Source organism: Mytilus californianus, unplaced genomic scaffold (genome assembly GCF_021869535.1).
Source record: "Mytilus californianus isolate M0D057914Y unplaced genomic scaffold, xbMytCali1.0.p SCAF_5, whole genome shotgun sequence".
NCBI classification, from domain to species: Eukaryota; Metazoa; Mollusca; class Bivalvia; order Mytilida; family Mytilidae; genus Mytilus; species Mytilus californianus.
In genome coordinates, this window is record NW_026262701.1 from 71,171,936 (window position 1) to 71,193,266 (window position 21,331).

The 21,331-nt window shown below is 32.6% G+C and overlaps 1 protein-coding gene across 1 annotated transcript in view; it reads right to left on the minus strand.

The window, feature by feature from the left end:
• Positions 1-21,331, minus strand: part of LOC127702994 (uncharacterized) — a 49,162-nt gene that overhangs the window by 18,756 nt on the left and 9,075 nt on the right. Inside the window, exons 6-15 of the mRNA XM_052207357.1 lie at positions 19,143-19,355; positions 17,265-17,426; positions 15,260-15,325; positions 13,239-13,516; positions 10,882-10,968; positions 8,012-8,395; positions 4,551-4,700; positions 3,916-4,128; positions 2,925-3,130; positions 929-1,328 (exon numbers count right to left, since the gene is read on the minus strand). Coding sequence (XP_052063317.1) covers positions 929-1,328; positions 2,925-3,130; positions 3,916-4,128; positions 4,551-4,700; positions 8,012-8,395; positions 10,882-10,968; positions 13,239-13,516; positions 15,260-15,325; positions 17,265-17,426; positions 19,143-19,355 — 2,159 coding nt within the window. The remainder of the gene's footprint in view (positions 1-928; positions 1,329-2,924; positions 3,131-3,915; positions 4,129-4,550; positions 4,701-8,011; positions 8,396-10,881; positions 10,969-13,238; positions 13,517-15,259; positions 15,326-17,264; positions 17,427-19,142; positions 19,356-21,331) is intronic.

The following is a 21,331-nucleotide window of genomic DNA, read 5'->3' on the forward strand; positions in this document are numbered from 1 at the left end:
TATTTATTCCATTAAAATATTTTTGTCAATAAAATCATTAAACATTTAATAACAAAATATTTAAAGATTAAAAAAAGTAGTTGGGGTTGATCTTTACATTAAGTTTATATCAGCTAAAAATGCGTGTTCAAAGAGCAAAAAATGCATGCAGTGTATGCTCCCCTCCGTCATGCTTCGATGCAATAGGACGATATACGTTGAGTTAGGTCGGTTATGTCGAGTAAAGTCATTTTATTGGAAATCTCTACTAGATGGACATGTTAAAATATGATATAGTTGGAATATAACAAGAGAGTCAGTTCAGAAATTCAGAAACTTTAGCGAACAACCAATTCATGATAATTGTATGAAGTGATAATGTCTGTTGTATCTATCTAAAAACATTTTTCTTTACATGTTAACTGTCACGTTGACAATAAGCTCTAGCATATCATTCTACTGCATGAACAAACATTTGAACTATAGGTCTGTTTACATGTAATTGATATATAAACCTTGTATATATTTTTTTCTTTGTGTTATTGTTCCGTGTTTGTTTCATAATAGTTTAATGTTTGGATGTTACGCCATTAAAAGTGTTTTCTTCTCATGAGACACGTAAAACATTGTCGGCTTGGGCACATGATATGTTTCTAATCAAGAATCGGGAGATAACAATATAGAAAACTGAAATCATCGCGTTTGTCATAGATTCTAACTTGCAATTGTCCACAAGGATAGAGATATCTTACATAAATAGACTTTATCAATGCGGTAACTTTTATTTAAAGTTCCCAAGGATAAATTAGATGTAAGTAATCACGATTTTTTTAATTGAAGGACATCATTGTTATATCTAAACGTGAAATTAAATAATTTTTCTTTATTTTAGTACATTATAAAAAAAATTGGGACAGTTTGTTGGTACATTTATTTATACCCTACATACTTCAATTCCCGTGTTATTTACGTCTTCGTCGTATGTTAAAGAGTCGAAATCAACACTATCATCATTTTCATCTACACTTCGTCTTCTTCTTTGATTTGCGAAGTTCAAAGATCGTTTCTGCCTAAATGACTGCGAGCAAGATGCGTAATGAACCTTCCCATCACTAGAACCAGCCGATTCGGAGCACTGTTCTGTGCTTTCTGTTAAGTTGCAATGCAGTGTATAAAAGTCGTCAACAGAGTCAGTACTACTTGCTTGGTCTTTACAGGCACAAAATCGTCCTATGTGAGTATTGCTTTCAGTATTGTCTACCACAACAATAGAATATCCATCTTGTTTTCCTCTTTCGAATTGTGGATGCTCAGCGAATAGCTGTTCATTTATCATTTCAGGACTTATTCTGTTAAATATAAAGTTACAATTATTATAAGCATTACAAATTACGTAGAATATTGGCATAAATAAACTCATCATAGATACCAGGATTAAAATTTTGTATTTGTGCCAGACGCGCGTTTCGCCTACAAAAGACTCATCAGTGACGTTCGAATCAAAAAAGGTTAAAAAGGCCAAATAAAGTACGAAGATAAAGAGCATTGAGGACCAGAAATTCCTAAAAGTTTGCAAAATAACTGCACCTAATGCATATCAAACATGTTCCAAATAAGCATAGCAGTCATTTATACAGATTAAAAGTTTTGCCAAATCTAATCTTTAAACGTCTAAGATCCCAATTTAACTGAACGTACAAAATATAACGATCTTCTTAATCTAGTTTACCTTGGCCAAAATTGTCTTTATAACAATTTTACTGTACTGTGTATGCCTTTTAATTTTTGTTATGATGCATAAGATTTTTTGATTTTGGTTTTTCAAACCGTTGGTCGGATGTGGATATGAAGGTATCTTATTCCAGAAACATGTGTGGAGTGTATTGAAATCTGTATCATATTTTTCAAATTAAATTTATGATAATTTAACCAGCACAATACATTTTCTTAAATTGAACTCGCGTATGTAGCAAATGAATAAAAAGTTCTAGGTTGTTAGAGATTCATGAAATCCCTACGCCTCAGTAACATTCAGAAGTGAATCAACAGCTTCTAAGGTTAGACACCAATCAAATACTAGTATCCAGTAGTGAAAATGTTCAGAAACGTCTATACCGCTGTTGGTGGACTGCTTCTCTTCCGAGTGTATCTTCAGCTCGATAGTTAGTATTTCGGTACTTACACGATCAACCGCTTTATCCGTCGACAAATTATGAAATATTGATAAACTACTGCTCATACTCCCTGAGGCAAAGTTGATCTTAGATTTATTTGGCTATTTTTTATGTCCTTTTTCGTCCTTAAGCCCCTAATGTTTCTATGTATTTATATATACATGGATTTCAAATGTTTAGGTTTGAGCCTTCCTGGTGAAGGTAAATTCAAAAATCGCATTGGACGCACGAAAATTTATTTTTCAATAATCCGATTCATTTTTTGCTTAAAACAATATTTATAAAATGTGGATAATTAATGCTATTGAAATAAATGTAGGTCTAATTCAAAAACGTCTTTTGTACTGATAGTTGTTTTAAACTTTCAGTTGTCTTTAAGAAAAAATCATCATACATAGAAACAAATATAGCACATGTGTAATAAATAGGCCTCAGAAGTAAAAATTTATAAGTGTGGAATTTAGTTTTTGGAAATATACTTGGTATTATAAGATGGTTCGATGAGGCCTCTGGTGAATTTAAAAACTCACAGAGAAAGAACCAAATGAAAGGGAAAATGTACTGAAAACCAAGTAAGTTAACGCCGAAAATAGAAATAATAAAAATGTAAGCAACACAACCGACACAAGTAATTGTAAATAATTCTCAGTACAACTATCAAAAACCCAGCTATTATTTAAAAGTTAGTTATAATACGAGTGAATATGACCACACATTGTATTTATAAATAAGTTATTTTGCTTTTGCTTCAATCTTTGGATAAAAATATACCTCCAAGAATCTGCAAATAGTTGGTCATTGCTAATTGGTCCGTCAGCACGATGTGTGAAATCATCCGATGAATCTTTATATTTACTGGGAACTCCACATAATCCTTTTGCGGTTTGTATATCATACACGGATGGTTTGATCGAAATAAGACTTATTAAACGTCTTGACATTTCAAACCTTATTTCTGTTCCAATTGGCAAGGTTACCTTAATAAATAATTGTTACTTGTGTTGTTCATAAATCTATCTTAATAAAAGCACAACAGATCATAAAAGACAGGATGAATATATAAACGAAGCTGTTACTTTAAAGTGTAACCAAACTTAATTACATTTTATTTGATGTATTGTTAAAAAAAAGTATAATTGCCAATATGTTTTATATATTTCTGAATTTGAATCTAAAGATCTTTATTCATATAGAGCAAAATGATCTGAATTGTGCCATTTATTATGTTTAACATTTCAGAAAGCGATAACTTTTTACAAAGTGAAAATTGAACTATTGAATTATTACATAAAATACCGAAGCTTAAATCAAAATGTAATAAAAGAGAGGCGAAAGATAACAAAGGGACATTCAAACTCATAAGTCGAAAATAAACTGACAACGCCATGGCTAAAAAAGAAAAAAAGACAAACAGACAAACAATAGTACACAAACCACAACATAGAGAATGAAATAATGATATCTGACATTTCTCTATGATAAACATTGAATCATATTGGCGTAATTAAAATGGTTTGCTACTCTTCTAATAAATAAATCAAGAGTTTAGGACTAAAGGACTCAAAGTGGATAAAAACTGATATTTATTATTTTTTCAATTTCACGTTTATTTTGGTTAAATTTTGTATTTGAGGGTGTTTGGGCATTTAGATTTCCTTCATACTTTTATCATTATCTCAGCCGCTTACATCTCTCTGTACATAATGATATATATATAGTATAATAATGTTCTTAAAAAGAATCTTAGATTTATCTAAATAACCTTATATTTATTGCCGGTGTTTTCGACCAGTATGTCTTTTTCATCACAAGTATTAAGGGTAACCAATGGCTGTCGAAGCAAATGCTTTTCACGTCTTGAAATCTTTTTGCAAGTCCTTAGAACAAATAATGAGTCATGGCTTCTAATTGCAATTCCGCAAAGACACGACGAGCCGGGCCATCCGAATCCGCAGCTAGTGAATAACGCATGTACCTGAAATGCAAAGATTGCATTAGTGATATTGAAATTAATTTACTAGTAAGTAGCAATGGATATTTAAAAATCAATTCATAAAGTTATAACCTTAAGAGCATACGGTTTTTGAATATCATATTATTATTTTTTCTTGCAAATAATTTCGTTAGACTGTAAGAGTGTCATCTATTTATTTTTTTATGTCGTGTTAAGTATATTAAAATAATAATATTAACATGAATCAACATGATTCTCGTTACTTTTGTCCATAGAAAAATCATACTTCAATGGTGTTATATGGAGTTTCAGTGATTCTTCTCATCTTGGAAAAATAAATAAAGTAACCTTTTTCTGTAAATTTTATGTACATGTTGGTTTTTCTATTTTAGTTCTTAAGAGGTAGAGTACTGATAAAATGATACAGAATAGTAACTACGTACCCAATATGGACCTATATCATTTCTGTAAATAACGAATTCTCCAACATCCATATATTCGTAATATTTTCCATCATAGGTTATAATATGAGGATCGTTGTAAATTTGACATATGCTATTTGTTAGGAAAGCGTCTTTGTCGACTACTTTAACCTAAAAAAATAAATTGCTTTTACGGTATTTTTATAAATATTAAATATTTGTATAATTTTTCAGCAATTGGAAACTAAGAATCCCTCATGAAACCCATATAATAAATAATAGCTCTAGAGTTCTTAAGCTACAGGGAAGGTGTCTATATCTATATACAATATGCGTACATATAAGTTGTTTTTGTGTCGTTAAATGTCTGCTTGCAGGATAAATATACCGATTTTAGTAAGGAAAAATACTCGAACATAGAATTTTTGAACACTAAAAGTGGTTCTCGTGTAGTTGCTTTTGTACTGCCCGAATTAAACGGTTCCATACAGGTTGACATAATTTCCTGCAACCTGTTACTTGATGGTGAGCACGGTAACAATCCGACTCAGCTTGTCAATCAAGTACAAAATAATTATTGACCTGCATATTTCTGTTATATTAACTGCTGCTATTTTAGCAGCGGTAAAACAATTGATGAAATGCAGAATGTTTTTTTTTTATATAAAATTGAGAATGGAAATGGGGAATGTGTCAAAGAGACAACAACCCAACCATAGAGCAGACAACAGCCGAAGGCCACCAATGGGTCTGCAATGCAGCGAGAAACTCCCGCACCCGGAGGCGTCCTTCAGCTGGCCCCTAAACAAATATGTATACTAGTTCAGTGATAATGGACGTCATACTAAACTCCAAATTATACATACGAAACTAAAATTAAAAATGATACAAGACTAACAAAGGCCAGAGGCTCCTGACTTGGGACAGGCGCAAAAATGCGGCGGGGCTAAGCATGTCATTTGCGATCTCAACCCTCCCCCCACACCTCTAGCCAATGCAGAAAAAACAAACGTACAACAGTACGCACAGTAAAACTCAGTTTAAGAGAAGTCCGAGTCCGATGTCAGAATAGGAAACAAAAGAAAATAAACAAAATGACAATATTACATAAATAACAACAGACTACTAGCAGTTACTGACATGCCAGCTCCAGACCTCAATTAAACTGATTGAAAGATTATGTCTTCATCATATGAATATCAGACACAATCCCTCCTGTTAGGGGTTTAGTATTATACCGTCATAAAATATATGAGAAGAACATAACCCGTGTCATGCCAACAACTGGTTTTAGAATAAATATGTTTAATTCCGATGCAAAGACCCTATAAGTGAATCAATATTAACGCCAAAATATGCAATCTTTAATGACCTGACAACAGTATCGTAACTATATCCCTTCTTAATAAGTCTGTTTAAAGGTTTTGTTAGCTTTTGAGGTGAATACTGACATTTTTGTGCTTTGTAAAGAATATTACCATCAAAGATTGGATGTGAAATACCCGAACGTATAAGATGTCTGCATGTTGAGTTATATGAATGATGTCCTTATACCGATGATAAAATTTAGTAAATGTTTTGACTAGTTTATGATATCGAAAACCCTGGTGTAATAATTTTTCAGTAATATATAAATTTCTCTCGCTAAAATCTAATACGTTGTTACATACACGAGCGAATCGTACAAGTTGAGATATATAAACACCATAAGATGGTGACAAGGGAACGTCACCATCTAAAAATGGACAATTAAATATAGGAAATGAAAAATCATCTATTTTATCATAAATTTTTGTATTAAGCTTCCCGTTAATGATATAGATATCAAGATCGAGGAAAGGACAGTGGTCATTGTTAGTATTAGCTTTATTTAAAGTAAGTTCAACAGGATAAATTTCTTTAGTATACATACTGAAGTTGTCATTATTGAGAGCCAATATATCATCCAAATATCTAAAAGTATTGTTAAATTTTTGTATCAGATGTTGTTTCGATGGGTCTTTGCTGATTTTAGTCATAAATTGTAACTCATAACAATACAAAAACAGGTCCGCAATAAGTGGTGCACAGTTAGTCCCCATTGGAATTCCGATAAATTGACGATATACGGAATCTCCAAAGCGAACAAAAATGTTATCAAGTAAAATTTCAAGGGCAGATATAGTATCAGGCATGTCCAATTGGCATAGCTCTTTTGTTCGTTGCTACTAAAAAATTACCTTAAAGAGTTTGAACATATGTTTTCGCATTCCGACTTTTTAAATGCCCATTTCATTAGGTGTGTGAATTTTTTCTTAATAAGAATATGAGGCAAAGTGGTATATAGGGTAGAAAAATCAAAACTTTGAACAGATTCAAAATCACCAATATATGCATGCAATTTATCAAGTACTTCCAACGAGTTTTTGACACTCCAAAAGTAGTTAATTCCACTATTTTCAAAGGCCTTATTTGAACAATTTATTATCAGGTTTTTGATTGTACCAAGTGTACTAGTAAGTAGAATAGACAATTTAGTAGTGGAACAATGACTTGAAGACGAAATAAATCTGTATTTGTAAGGTGATTTGTGTAGCTTCGGAAGCCAGTACATAGTTGGGACTTTCATTGTATTTGGTTCTGCTTGTAAAGAAGTAGCTAATAGTTTATGTTTGTTACAGATATCGTTTTCTGAAAATGAAGTCAGTTGGAATGTTGGTGAATTCGTGATTTCCTTTTGCAGAACCTCAATGTAAAATTTACGTCAAACTATAATGATATTATTAGCAGCTTTATCAGCCGGGACGAAAACAAACTCCTTGGCTAGTTCTTTAAGTTTATGTTTGATAAGAGAGATAGGATTTTTATGGTTGTTGTTAAGAGTAAAATGTTCTTTAAAATGTTGTATACGTATATCAACTGTCTTCATTACTGAATTAAAAAAAGAGTCCAAAGATTTTTTGTCAGCTTTTTCCCGTTTTATCCATTTCAAACAGTAAGCACGAAGTGAGTCGTGGAAGATATTACGACACTCATTCCAATTAATAATTGACGGGGGACGATATTTAGGTCCTTTACTGAGGAATGATTTTAACTCTCGGTCGCGAACGATGTTAAGGTCTCCTGTTATAACATGGGAAATGGGGCCATAAGTGTATTCGGAATTACTACAATTACATGACGGAGGTGTATTTTCACTGATATTTACATCTTTACAGACTTGGCTATAATTAAACACAAATTTTCGGGTAGATTTCTTGTAAATATAACAAATAAGAGGGAGTTCAGTATTATCAAAATATCCAGGAATTTGTTCTTTAACAGAATGGTCGTTAAAAATACCGGCAATATTTACAAAATCAAAACCTTTATTGACATACTTTATTTTAATAAAATAGTAAAATTAATAAAATGTTTTTTATGATCTTCAGGGCGATCAATTTTGGGAAAATATGCCTTTTAATGAATTTCCTAAGAATCTAAAATATTTCGAAGAAATTTACCTCTATGGATGGGATATATACATTCCTCCATATATCATTAAATGCCGAAGCAGATGGTGCTGACAATCTGATATAGGTTCTTCTGTCGTTAAGATTGTAGAGACCGTCGCTATATCCGTACACCTGAATTTTTCTGGAATCCTGCCAATCAAGGCTCCCTAGTCGAATTCCACAGAATTGAGATTTAAAAACAATATTCCTCTTGACTACACTGTTAGTGCATTCCATACCACTGTTAACATATTCCGGTGCAGATATGTAAAAATTTTGATCACAGTGTTTTCGAATGTTTTCATGCGACGCAACACAACCCACAGGAACGGTTGAGGTAAAGGTAATGTTGATTGATTCTCCTTCAAAGACTGTGTATCTAGTTCCATGTGGCTATAATAAAAAATATTTGTCATTAAAATTGGATGTCTTTAAGAGATCCCATACTTTGTAAAGACGTGTCTATTGATTACGATTGTAGGTTAATTACTAGATGTAATTGTTTGTTGGTGTCGATGGCTTGTTGTCTTATTGCCATATTACTCAAATGACATTTTATTCATAATTAAACCAAATTCAACATATGTAAATAGCTATTTATATGATTAAACCCTTGAAATTAGGCCAAAAGATATGTTTTATGTTTTACTCTTTTAATGAGTCTATTTTGAACATGGTATGTTGTAGTTTAAAGGTAAACGAGATTTGATACAAGCTATCACGAAATCTATAAAGTACTCTCTCGTTACAAGAAGAGTTTAATTTTCATAACAAGCATACACACGTTCTACATTTATATTGAAATGCTATAGATCAGTAAAAACATTATTTCTGATCCTATTCTGAAAAGGGCATTTTATGTAAATGAATCTATAAAGCTGTTTAGTTTGTATTATTTTAGGTCTATGTTACTATAATTCAACAAGAGGCTCTCAAGAGCCTGAATCACTCACCTGTATTTCAGAGAAGATTTTTAAATGTTAGCAAACTTGATGAACAAATTGTGTAAAATTGTCTTTAAAGGGCAATAACTCCTTAAGGGGTCAATTGACAATTTTGGTCATATTAACTTTTTTGTAGATCTTTCTATTTTGCTGAATATTATTGCTGCTTACGGTTTATGTATATCTATAATTATATTCAAAATAATAACAAAAAACTGCCAAATTTTGTTAAAACTACCAATTCGGTGGCAGCAACCCAACAATGGGTTGTTCGATTCGTCTGATAATTTTAGGGCCGATAGATCTTGACCAATTAAACAATTTTACCCCATGTCACATTTGCTCTAAAAGATTTAGTTTTTGAGGTATAAGCAAAAAACTGCATTTGACCCTTATGTTCTATTTTTAGCTATAGCGGCCATGTTTGTCGATGGAAACAAACTTCGGATACAATTTATAAACAAGATACCCTAAGGAACATTTAGTTAAAGTTTAAAGGTAATTGGCCCAGTAGTTTCAGAGAAGATTTTAAAATGTTAGCAAACTTGATGAACAAATTGTGTAAAATTGTCTTTAAAGGGCAATAACTCCTTAAGGGGTCAATTGACAATTATGGTCATATAACTTTTTTGTAGATCTTACTTTGCTGAACATTATTTGCTGCTTATAGTTTATACATATCTATAATAATATTCAAAATAATAACAAAAAACTGCAAAAATTTTGTTAAAACTACCAATTTGGAGGCAGCAACCCAACAATGGGTTGTTCGCTTCATCTGAAAATTTCAGAGCTGATAGATCTTGACCAATTGAACAATTTTATCCCATGTCAGATTTGCTCTAAAAGCTTTAGTTTTTGACGATGGCCATGTTTGGCGATGGATCAAAACTTCGGATACAATTTATAAACTAGATACCCTAAGGAACATTTAGTTAAAGTTTGAAGGTAATTGGCCCAGTAGTTCCAGAGGAGAAGATTTTTGAAATAGTTTACGACGACAGACGACGACAGACGACGACAGACGACAGACGACGACGACAGACGACGGACGACGACGGACGCCAAGTGATGGCATAAGCTCACATGGGGCCCTTCGGGCCCGGTAAGCTAAAAAGGACTTAGTTTTGTATAAACAAGGACTTATTTTTCTTCAAAACGTTATTGCTTCTGAATTGCTAATACTCTGAGTCAACTGATGCCATCTACTGTTGGAGATGTAAATAAAACGTTTCTGATTATTTAGCCGACTTTTGATGAAACATTGTAATTTTGTTAATAATTTAATAAAATTTTGTACATTTTAAATTTTTTCATATAGAGGCCTCTGTGGCCAGGTGATCTAAGTAGTCGAAATACTGTATCACTAGCCTGTCCACACTGAGGTTGTGAGTTCGAATACCGCACGTGGCAGGTGCGCTCGACTTCAATCTTAATTGACTAGGATTGTAAGTTTTCCTACGGAAGGTCGTTGGTTTTCTCCGGGCACTCCTGCTTCCTCCATCAATAAATACTGACCGCCAAGAAATAGCACAACAGTGCTGAAAGAAATGTTAAACATCAACCAATCAATCAATCAATCAATCAAATTCATTATAATGTGCTCTTTCATTTACCACAGACAGGCATTACATAGTATATAGGTTTCAGAGGCAACATTGAAGCGAATAGAGAAAAAAAGTGTTCAATCTTCTTGCTGTTCGTTTCTAAGATAGTAAATCTCAACCAGATTCATTACAGAATGACTCACTACTTACGACATTGGAAATCCTATGAAAATTCTTCTGTTTTCTAGGTCGTTAGAGACTCAAGTCATCTTACAAGTCGACGTGTCCATTATAGGTTATGATTATCAAAAAGGTACGAGTAAAATATTTTTATTTTATACTTGCTACAGCTTAATTTGCTGACGCAATAATATAATTTATGGCTTACATTTAGTCCTGCTCTAAAGACTTGGCTGTACAGATATGGACCTGGTGTTGATCCTATCGAATTTCTTCTTCTAATAGCACATTTAATCTGAGAATGAAAATTTAAGTATATGTATTAATTTCTATATAAGTTTCGATTACAATTTAAAAAATTACCAAGCGGTGTTACATATATCAATGGTCGCCGAAAGACAGACCTCCTTAATCAAAAGATAAATTATTATCGAAAAGTCAAACAACCGTTCAAAAAACACTAACAATTGAGGTATATAAACCCACTTAAACTGATTAAAGATAAGCACTAAAACAGCAACGGAAACTTACTTAATTTGAAAGGATCACCAATCCCTCTTCTACTGCCTTCGACTGTCATACAAGTGAGAGGTTTAGCTAGCTATGAAACCAGATTTAATCCACCATTTTCTACATAAGGAAATGCCTGTACCAAGTCAGGAATATGACAGTAGTTTTCCATTCGTTTGATGTGTTTGAGCTTTTGATTTTACAATTTGATAAAAGGCTTTCCGTTTGAATTTTCCTTGAAGTTCGGTATTTTTGTTATTTTACTTTTTTTATTTATGATACTGTCGTGGTATCCTTGTAAAACCCTTTGAGTTCAAAATGTTACAAAAGTGGATTGGTCAAATTAAATATTACAAAATTAAGAAGCAATCGGAACCAGTAAATTCTCGTTCACTTACACATAACTGAATGTGCAAGTTTCACGTTTTTCAGGCCAAATGATAAACACAACTTATCATTGATAAACAGTACTGGCAATGAAAAAAATTATTAAAGAGATTACTAAATCAAAAGTGACACGAATTCCTGTAGGAAAGAAATGATTTTAGGTGCCCCGGAATGGTACGCATTTTCTGTTTCACTCGTGGAATCCATTGTGTTGTTCACTTAAAGTATATATCTGGCTTTGATATAAAATAAGGAGAGATGAAGGGATTGCAAATCAAACATGTATCAATCAGAGACCAATTGACGTAGATGGCATGCATGCATCAGCCGACATGCAAATTTAGGCTCATTAAAAAAAAGTCATAAAAGGGAATCATATCTAAGATCTCGAAAAACACGTTTTTCATGAGTTGAGATACACATAAATTGTACCGATCAAGTTTTTCGTAATGTTTATCGTAAAACTTGTAAAGTGTCGATTTCATCCTTTCATCCTAATAACATAAGTGTTTGTAATTGGAACACACCCTTCTTTATGAGGTCCGAATTATGTGAACATGCACGCGCGCGTAACGTAATAACTGAGATATATGTGACCGCCATCAAATGTGAAGGTAGTATGTTTCTAATGAGAAAATGGAAATTTACCATGGTAAAACTGAAATATATGTCAATTTCAAGAAAAAGATCTAATAACTAACCAGAACTTCTATTTTTGGTCGTCTTCTTAATTTCACGTATACTGGAAGATATGCGATGAAAGCGCTTGCTAAAAAATTTACTGCACCAGATGCACATTTCGACAATGAATGTCTCTTCAGAGATTTTCGAATCCAAGCTATTTAAAAATCTAAAACCTTTTACAACATTAAAGAGCTAATAAACCAAAAAGGCCGAAGCCGGGCAAGGCATCAGAGCTTTGCATGAGGGAGATATATTCCTTAATTTAAACTAATTTCAAAAATATTTGCAACAGCAAATTTTAATAACACAATATTCGTATTTGCATGCCAATACCAAAGTACTGGCTACGGGTTTGATGATGACCTCGGGGACTAGCAGTCCACCAACAGAGGAATCGACCAAGTGGTAGTAATAACATTAACGGTGTCACTTTTACTGCACCAGATGAGCATTTCGACAATAAATTTCTTCTTATGCTCGAAGCCAAAATATTTGAAAATAACAAGTAAATTGTAATGCAGTTGTTGTCGTTTGTTTCTGTTTGTCATATTGTTTATATTCATGCACTGTTATTGTCTAGATTATGACTTTTTTCCTATTTATGCTTTCACATTTTGTGTTGTCGTGGCATTTTATAACTAACCATACGGTATGGATTCGCTCATAAATGGAGGCCGTTCTGTAAATGTTTTTGCCCTTCGGTCTTTATGGATAATTTTCTTCTTGACATTCATATCACAACTCTTTATTCTTATACTTCTTTTCTTTAATATAAAGACATGCATAAATTTTATAAGGTCATTGAGCTTCAAGTCCATGTTTAGAGGGTCTATGTTTGCCAATCGACTAATAAGTTTTTATCTAATTACAAAACATTTTATAGTAATAATGGGTATTTTGAAGGAAATACAACGACAAAAGTTTGTAATATCTGGAGTTTTTTGGGGTTCTATTTCCTACCATTTTATTATAATTGTAACATACCTCCATATTCATCCTGTATCTTTGTGACCAATCGCTTTCCTTAAAGACGATAACTTCATCAATATCCTCGAAAAGCACGCTCGTATTTTCCTTAACTATCCCTCCACATATTAGCCAAAAAACATCATAAGCATGAGTACCATTTGACTTGTCTTCAAAGTCACATTTGAAAATCGGTACCAAACTTGGTGTTGAACTTAAACCAGGTATCGGAAAGCTTTCGCCTTCTGCCAAAATGGCCTTTACTTCCACCGCTGTGTAGTCATTAGGAAAATTAGCTATGAAATATAAAAACAATATTCTTTATATGAATAGAAAAAAAAGAACGATATCCGAAGACATACACGCATGTTGTTGCAGTAAAGGCTTGAGATTACTGAATAAGGTAAACAATGTCATGCAAACACTTATTAAACCTGTGTTGCAGTGTCAACTTACAGACAGTAAATTTTTATACCATTCAAATTACCTAACAAATTCGTTAAATTAGCACCAAATGCATCTTAAAATATGTACATGAATAAAATATGCAGAGATTATTTTATTCTTCTGAAAATTTGTCTTTTTTCTAGATGCCACGTTTGAATGAAGGATGAGCTATGATAAGCGCCATTATCTGGCCCTTACAAAAATAGTACGAGTTCAAGCTTTTCAAAACTATATTAATTTCATTTATAAATGGACAGGTTAATAAAATCTGAACACTTCATTGCAGAAAAGTCACTTGTGATAATGTCCTGTCATTATGACGTCGTAAACATGCCACCATTTACGAATTGGACATAAAATGGCCATTTCGCACATAGCTGCTTGGTCAAAATATATATGAGCAACAGCTTTACCCAAAAAGATATTTTACAAACATTGGCATATTGGAAAAAATTGTAGCATAATATCTTTTTTGGGGTACAGTTCTTTCTAGTATCTAAATATTACTGAAAGGACATCAAAATGTGGCTATTTTGACAGGGTTTGCTGTTATGCACTAAATGTTAGAAAATTTAAATAAACTCATCATAGATTTAAGCCCAAATTCCAATATGTAGGACAAAATTCAAAAATACAAATACTGATGTCCGACAAACTAATGCTTTACGAACATCTGAGGGATGCTATTTCGCATATTTCTAATACATTTTGATTTTCGAATTCAAGTGGGCAAAAAGTTGCCTTATCGTACCTTTTCCTTTGACAAATTAGATGGAAATCATTACGTGAAGTAGAAACAATTGTTACTCAACAAGCCAGCTTTCACAAATTAAGATTAATGTACACTATATATCTGTTATTTCTCTATGTTTATCACTTTGACGAATAGCGAGTTACGATAGATCAACGTTTTAATCAGATTGCTTATTATTCAATATCCGAATTTACTTTCATTTAAGATCAAGTTTCAGTAAATGGGTCTATGTCACAGATTTTGGTAAAATTTTGCATACAACTTCGACTCGTTAAACTAAAACTAAAATCGAAAAAATAATGCATTTGTCTTTTTTATTCTCTGGAATTCTTTCAAAATAGGGGATCATTTGTATAGAAAGCACATAGAATCGGCGAAAAACGTTCTTAAATTTGTCTTAAAGTCATAAAACCTCCAATTTCAAATACATAGATTTTTCTTTAAAAAAAACATATGTTGTTGATACACAAAACTTAAAAGTGGCGTTCCAGGTGAAAAAATATCTAAACTCGTCGAAATAAGCGTAACGTCATCGCTTTGAAAGCAATAAAACGTCTGTTTTTCACTACCAACTAGGTAACTGATTGGTAAATACATCAACAATGAAGTTGGTGACCAAATGATTATTTTATATTTTTAAAACGGAAATTTGTGTATCAACAACATATAGTTTTTAAGAAAAATCTGTGTATTTGAAATTAAAGATTTGATGATTCTAAGACAAATGTTAGCATGTTTTTTGAACGATTTCGTGTGCCTTCTATACAAATGTTCACCTTTTTTGAAAGAATTGATATTTAAAAAACCTTCATTAATTTCAATAAAAAAAAAGACTTACAGCTACAGCCTGGATAATATTCTGTTTCGGAAGATGTACCAGACGGACATTTAACACGTCCACTTCCTGCATGTAAAAACAACATAATATTTCTACCATCTCACAAAACGTCTTAGAAAAGCATACAGTTAAACCTCATCTACTTATACAAACATGCGTCATATATAATTGATTATTTCCATTTTACAGTAGAGTTTTCATGTCTACGAATTGATTTTGAAAACCATCTTATGTCAAGCTTTCATTTGTATTACCCTGTATGCTATCCATCTTAAGGACGCCTCCGGGTGCGGGAGTTTCTCGCTGCATTGAAGACCCATTGGTGGCCTTCGGCTGTTGTATGCTCTATGGTCGGGTTGTTGTCTCTTTGACACATTCCCCATTTCCATTCTCAATTTTATCCAATATTATCAGTAATATAAGAATAATACTTTATAAATTTGATGCGTCCAAAACGCTTTTTCTGGATTTATCTTCATCAAGAAAGCTAAAACTCGAATCTTTGAAAGTCAAAGATGTATAAATACTTTTATACTTGAGGAGCATTGTAGAAAATAAAAATAAGTTTAGAAATTTGGCGCTTTTACTTGGTTAACATTCGTCAGGAAACGCTCACACCCAAGTACTTTGAGAGCAAGGCATGTATAAAAGAGGGACGAAAGATACCAGAGGGACAGTCAAACTCATAGATCGAAAACAAACTGACAACGCCATGGCCAAAAATAAAAAGACAAACAGACAAATAATAGTACAGATGACACAACATAGAAAACCAAAGACTAAGCAACACGAACCCCACCAGAAACAGGGGGTGATCTCAGGTGCTCCGGAAGGGTAAGCAGATCCTGCTCCACATGTGTCTCACAACCCCACTAATCCCAAAAGTCCATGAGATGTCATGACAATCTTCACAACAGGTAATGTCCGTCATCTTCAATTTAAGGTTTCCGATTGGTTCAATTGGCATCGTTTTTTTACTTATGAATGCACCAAAGCGTAAACAATGAATCAGGGTTAATGAAAAAATATAGACTAAATGGTAGTATACACATACGTCTTACAGTTTACCAGAGGTTTTATCTATCTATATAAAACATAGAGAGCTGTGTTTGGTATGGTTGCCAGTGAGCTAAATAACCACAAGATACCAAAGGACGAGGATGTAAAAAAACCTATTGGGGACTGTACGGACTTAAACAAGGAACAAAACAATATGGACCATATTGTTAAGCTAGAAAAGACCGCCTCGTGTCTAAATTTGAAACAATTTAAAATAAAAAAACCAACGGCTGATCTGTTCTAAAATCAATAAACGTTCATACAAAATGGCAGACAGAACAGCGACCAACGACAACCACTAGTCTCCTTAACAGGCAGTTTTTTTAATGTTTCATGTTCTTTAGTGCACAACAAGAATACAGAAATGTACAGTAGCTGAACAGAGAATACAGTATATGATTTATTATATATCTAATAGATCGCAAGTTGGAAACTGATTGTATAACCGTGAAACGACAATATTATATTTTATTCCTTATGACATGCTGGTGAATGGATTTTTCTAACAAAGTCTTGTCTCTGCTGCATTTTACTTTTAATTTGGAATGTTTTGATATAAAGGTTCAGTTGAGACACGTAGTGTAGAAGAAAACTATCTCTTGATAAGATGGCACATGTTGCCAGGCACTCTTTATTTACTAAGGAACACAATTTATCGCCATACGCTTTTATTTAGTACATTAAATTATAGCCCCTTTCGTAGCTATTTATTAGAACTATAAACAACTGTCATACAAATGGGAGGTTTAACTAGCTATAAAACTAGGTCTAACCCCCCATTTTCTTCGGAGAATGCCTGTATCAAGTCAGGAATATGGAAGTTCACTTGTTCCGTTGATTGATAGCGTTTGATCAATTAATTTTGTCAGTTTTTATTGACTACCCCTTTTTGAGTTCGGTATTTTTGTTATAACTTTTTAGACATGAATCTGTATGCTATACTTACCAAAACAGTAAGATGAATTGGAAGGAGTCGGTTGTAGGTAGTATATATAGTATCCATCACAATTTCGTATCTCAATTTCAATCGATATTTCGCACACACTACTATTTGTCTGCATACACGCTTCTCTGGTTACATTTCCCTCTGCAAAGTTTGGAAGAGTCCCTGAAATATACTGTGCTATCATTTAAAGCTATGATTTTTTTTTCTAAAAGATCAAACTATATGAAAATCAGTTTTAAAAAAAATATTTATCAATATGTTTTTTCATTGAGATATTTGTTTTTATAGCTTGTATTAGTATATATTAAATTGGTTTAAGTATCACTTCCATAATTCACTTTGTTTGTTAATACTATTATTTTACTGTTCAAAGTAACAATTATAAAAGGAACCACCTAATCAAATCAATTTGCCTTTCCTATCCTTGATAGACAAGTGCTCCTTATGATAAACCTATTGAAATAAGAGTTCTAAATGGTACCTTTGAACGTCTAACTGAAGCCATCATGCCTTTATTAACCGTGAAGGAATATTTGGGTCAGATATTATTGCCACTGGTCTTAGCCACTATCCGATCTCTTTTCTTCGGGTTTTACATCACCAAATGCGACATACCACAGAATTAAAACGGCACAACTTGAGGAGCAGGAACTTTGAGATCATCACTGCGTTATGGGTTGGGTTCGTGTTTTACATTATGTTTAGTGGGCAGTGTTGTGTTTTCGTCGTAATTTTGGATCATGGTATTGCCTGTTTTACTTCGACTAATGGATTATGGATTATGGTTGTGTTCAATATGTGTATTTTACCCCTTCTTTATTTCCTGATATAAATCTAATAGCATTTTCTAGTCAAACTCCTGAAAACTGATTACTCTCAGGATTGGAAAGAAATATGCGGTTAGACAAATGAGTAATGGAAATGTTTTGTTTACGTCATTGAAACCTTAACCTAACGATACAAAAATCAAAAGGTATCTAGAAGGCAACTTACAGAACATGTGACATGAATCTGAAATATTACTACACAGAAACACTTAATTAAAGGACCAATGTATAAATTGTTCGTTCTATGATGAATACATAGCAAGAGATGCTCAGTTTCTGTTTGTTACCTTGAAATGGCTCTTCCTAATCGATTTACGAGATTTAAATATCGGTAAACTACTGTCGCATTAAGTAATCTATTATGGAAATGGCTTGACAGTTTTAAACGATAAGCTGCAGTTTTCTAACCATACGTCAAGATTATAATTTCGTATTTCGACGACTAAAAAGTGATACTTTTTTCATACATCAAAAACGGTAAACCGCTGCATATTTGATTGAATAAATTAAAATAACACCTAATACATTTTGTAGTCATATGCACAAAAGATTAGATATTATTGTTTTTATTGTAAAGAGACACATGTCTGAGTAATATGAATATACTGATAAATAAGTCTTCCTGCTAGAACTGACGTCTGTTTCTTTCTTTTTTCCTTTCGAATTTTTGGTTCGTTTGTTTTTACTATCAAGCTTAGTGCGTTTTAGCTTCTTTTTATTTGCTGATGCATCAAAATATTAAATGCATCTGGATTTGAGAGCTTAAACTCTTCAGTGTGTCTATAACCGGGTTAAAGGTATATTAGAATTTGACGCTAAAACAACATATTTCAAATTCTTGTGTTTGACAAAATTTTGGCATGATTTCCGTGGTCGAAAGCCGGCATATTGTAGTACGCTATCACTTCAATGAAGTGTTTGGCGATGTTTTGTTACTAATTGTGAAGATAAATGACTTAACCACATTAACACAAGATATGTTATTAGTTTTAAAGTTAATTCAAAATTCATCTCCATTAAACAAGAACATTAACAAAATGATTTTTCTAACCATTGAGCCAGATAGGGTTATCTGTTCCACAATGATATGCTCCAGGAGGTGAAACTGGCATCAATATATAGCTATCACAGTTAATTTTGTACCAGCCCTTTTCTAATACTGCATCATTTATTGGACCATCCGTTGTCCAATTAACTACAAAATCCTTTGAGCGTTTTTCAACATTTATCATTGTTGTGTATGATCTACATGGGTCTTTTGTGGCTAAAAGAGTGTAAACATAGATTAAATATTTATCACTATTTTCGAAAAGCAGATGAAACTAAATGCTATTGACTAAAAGTCTATACAATGCCTTATTCCAATGATAATATGATAATATGTTCAACATTTTTTAAGAGCACTTCTGATTTCTGGGAGTTCGTACTTTCTAGGCATTAACTAGTTCTACAGTTGCTTCCTACACATTCATTGGCCTGTTAATGTCTGAAATTAAGAACTGGTCTTCTTCCTGTCAATTCATGATTTTTCGACAGTTAGATTTTTCCTGATAAAATAGTTGCTGTTTATAAACAACCTATTTCAGTGAAGTCAACAGTTTTATTCTAGGGGTAGAACAACTTGAGAAAATTTTTTTTGATATTATTTTATATCCAAAATGTATGATGAGTAGTTTTTTTTTGGTACCTTTTTTTTTCATTTTGAGTATTTTATTTATTGGGGTAATTTTGTTAACCCATGGTTCAAAACGTTCAACATTCGACATTTCTAAATGAAATACCAATACCATACTATTTAACAGTGAAAATAAAGCGGGCTAATTATAAAGCAATACAAAAATATAAAACGACAAAACTGTAAAGCATATAGACCTTTATTCCAGATGTCAAGTTTAAACATGATTTGATGGTCGATTTCGTTTTGTAATGTGTGTGAAACGATCCGTTGTACGTTTGCGTATGGTTCCAAATAAACATTACGTCAACATTGACCGAACTCTCTATTAAGTAAAGTCTAACATAAGAGCCACAACTACTTCTTTGTCAGTTAAAAAGAAAAAGAAAATCACCATTATATGAAAATGTAATATATAATACTCTCAGTCTATGATTACACGAATATTTTGTTCGAGAAAAAAATCATTCCGGGGTTAAGACTCGAACCCCGTATTATTGATATTTATCGTTATGACTTTCGTATCCAACTACTATAGTACGATCACGGCTATGGGAAAGATGGTTATTATATGTAAAAAAACATATTTTCTCTTCAAAAACTAAAGCACAATGGATTCTGCACGTACAAATAAGTAGTTTTGGTTGTATAAAAGCGCATAATTGCAATTATCCAAGTTACACAAATTATTTAATATTGATTGAATATACTCTAAACAATTGCAGAATCAACCTGTAACAGATGTATAGAAATTTAAATTATATCTAACTTTTGTTAACTTGTCGGATGTCTATTCATAGATGTGAACAGTGTGGATACAACCATTCCAAATTAATGAATTCTCTAATACTGAAATCTGAACCGTATGAGTTTTCATTAATTTGTATATTGCTTCAATGGGGAAAGGCAAACAATGACAGCAGCTTTAGGTTTGATCCCTGTTGATAATATTTCACAAACACTTGTCGTGGTCACCGAAATATGTGTGCTACATTATGCTGCAATTTGGTGTCCTATCATACATTTACAACCCAACAGATATCGCTTTATATACACGTATTTTCATCTCAAAACTAAAACATTTTGAAATATTCCTTTTTTATCTTTGTTTTACCACTTCCAAGGCGATATCAAGCAAATGTCAAAATATATGACGTTGACCTTGACCTTACTTTTCAAGTTATGATAATGACCATGATCGCAAATCCGAGAAGATCCTTTGTGTTTACAGCTCATGGTTTATAAGTTGCACCAATATACACTTTAGTTAAATGAACAGGAAAATAATTTATATAAGATGTTGATTTGGTGCATGCTTCGGTATAATTTTAGGGGCAACAACTCTACAAAGAAAAGTGGTCAGTTAAATAGGGTGCGTTTTGAAAGTGTAATAACTGTTCGATCTCATATATTAAATATCGAATCCGCATGTTTTAACTGTTTTGACTGTCCCTCTGGTATCTTTCGTCCCTCTTTTTTAAACCAAATATGAATTTTCAGATAAACAATTGTGAAAGAAGAACAAATAATAAACAAAACAAGTTCGCAAGGTCTTACATAGAAAG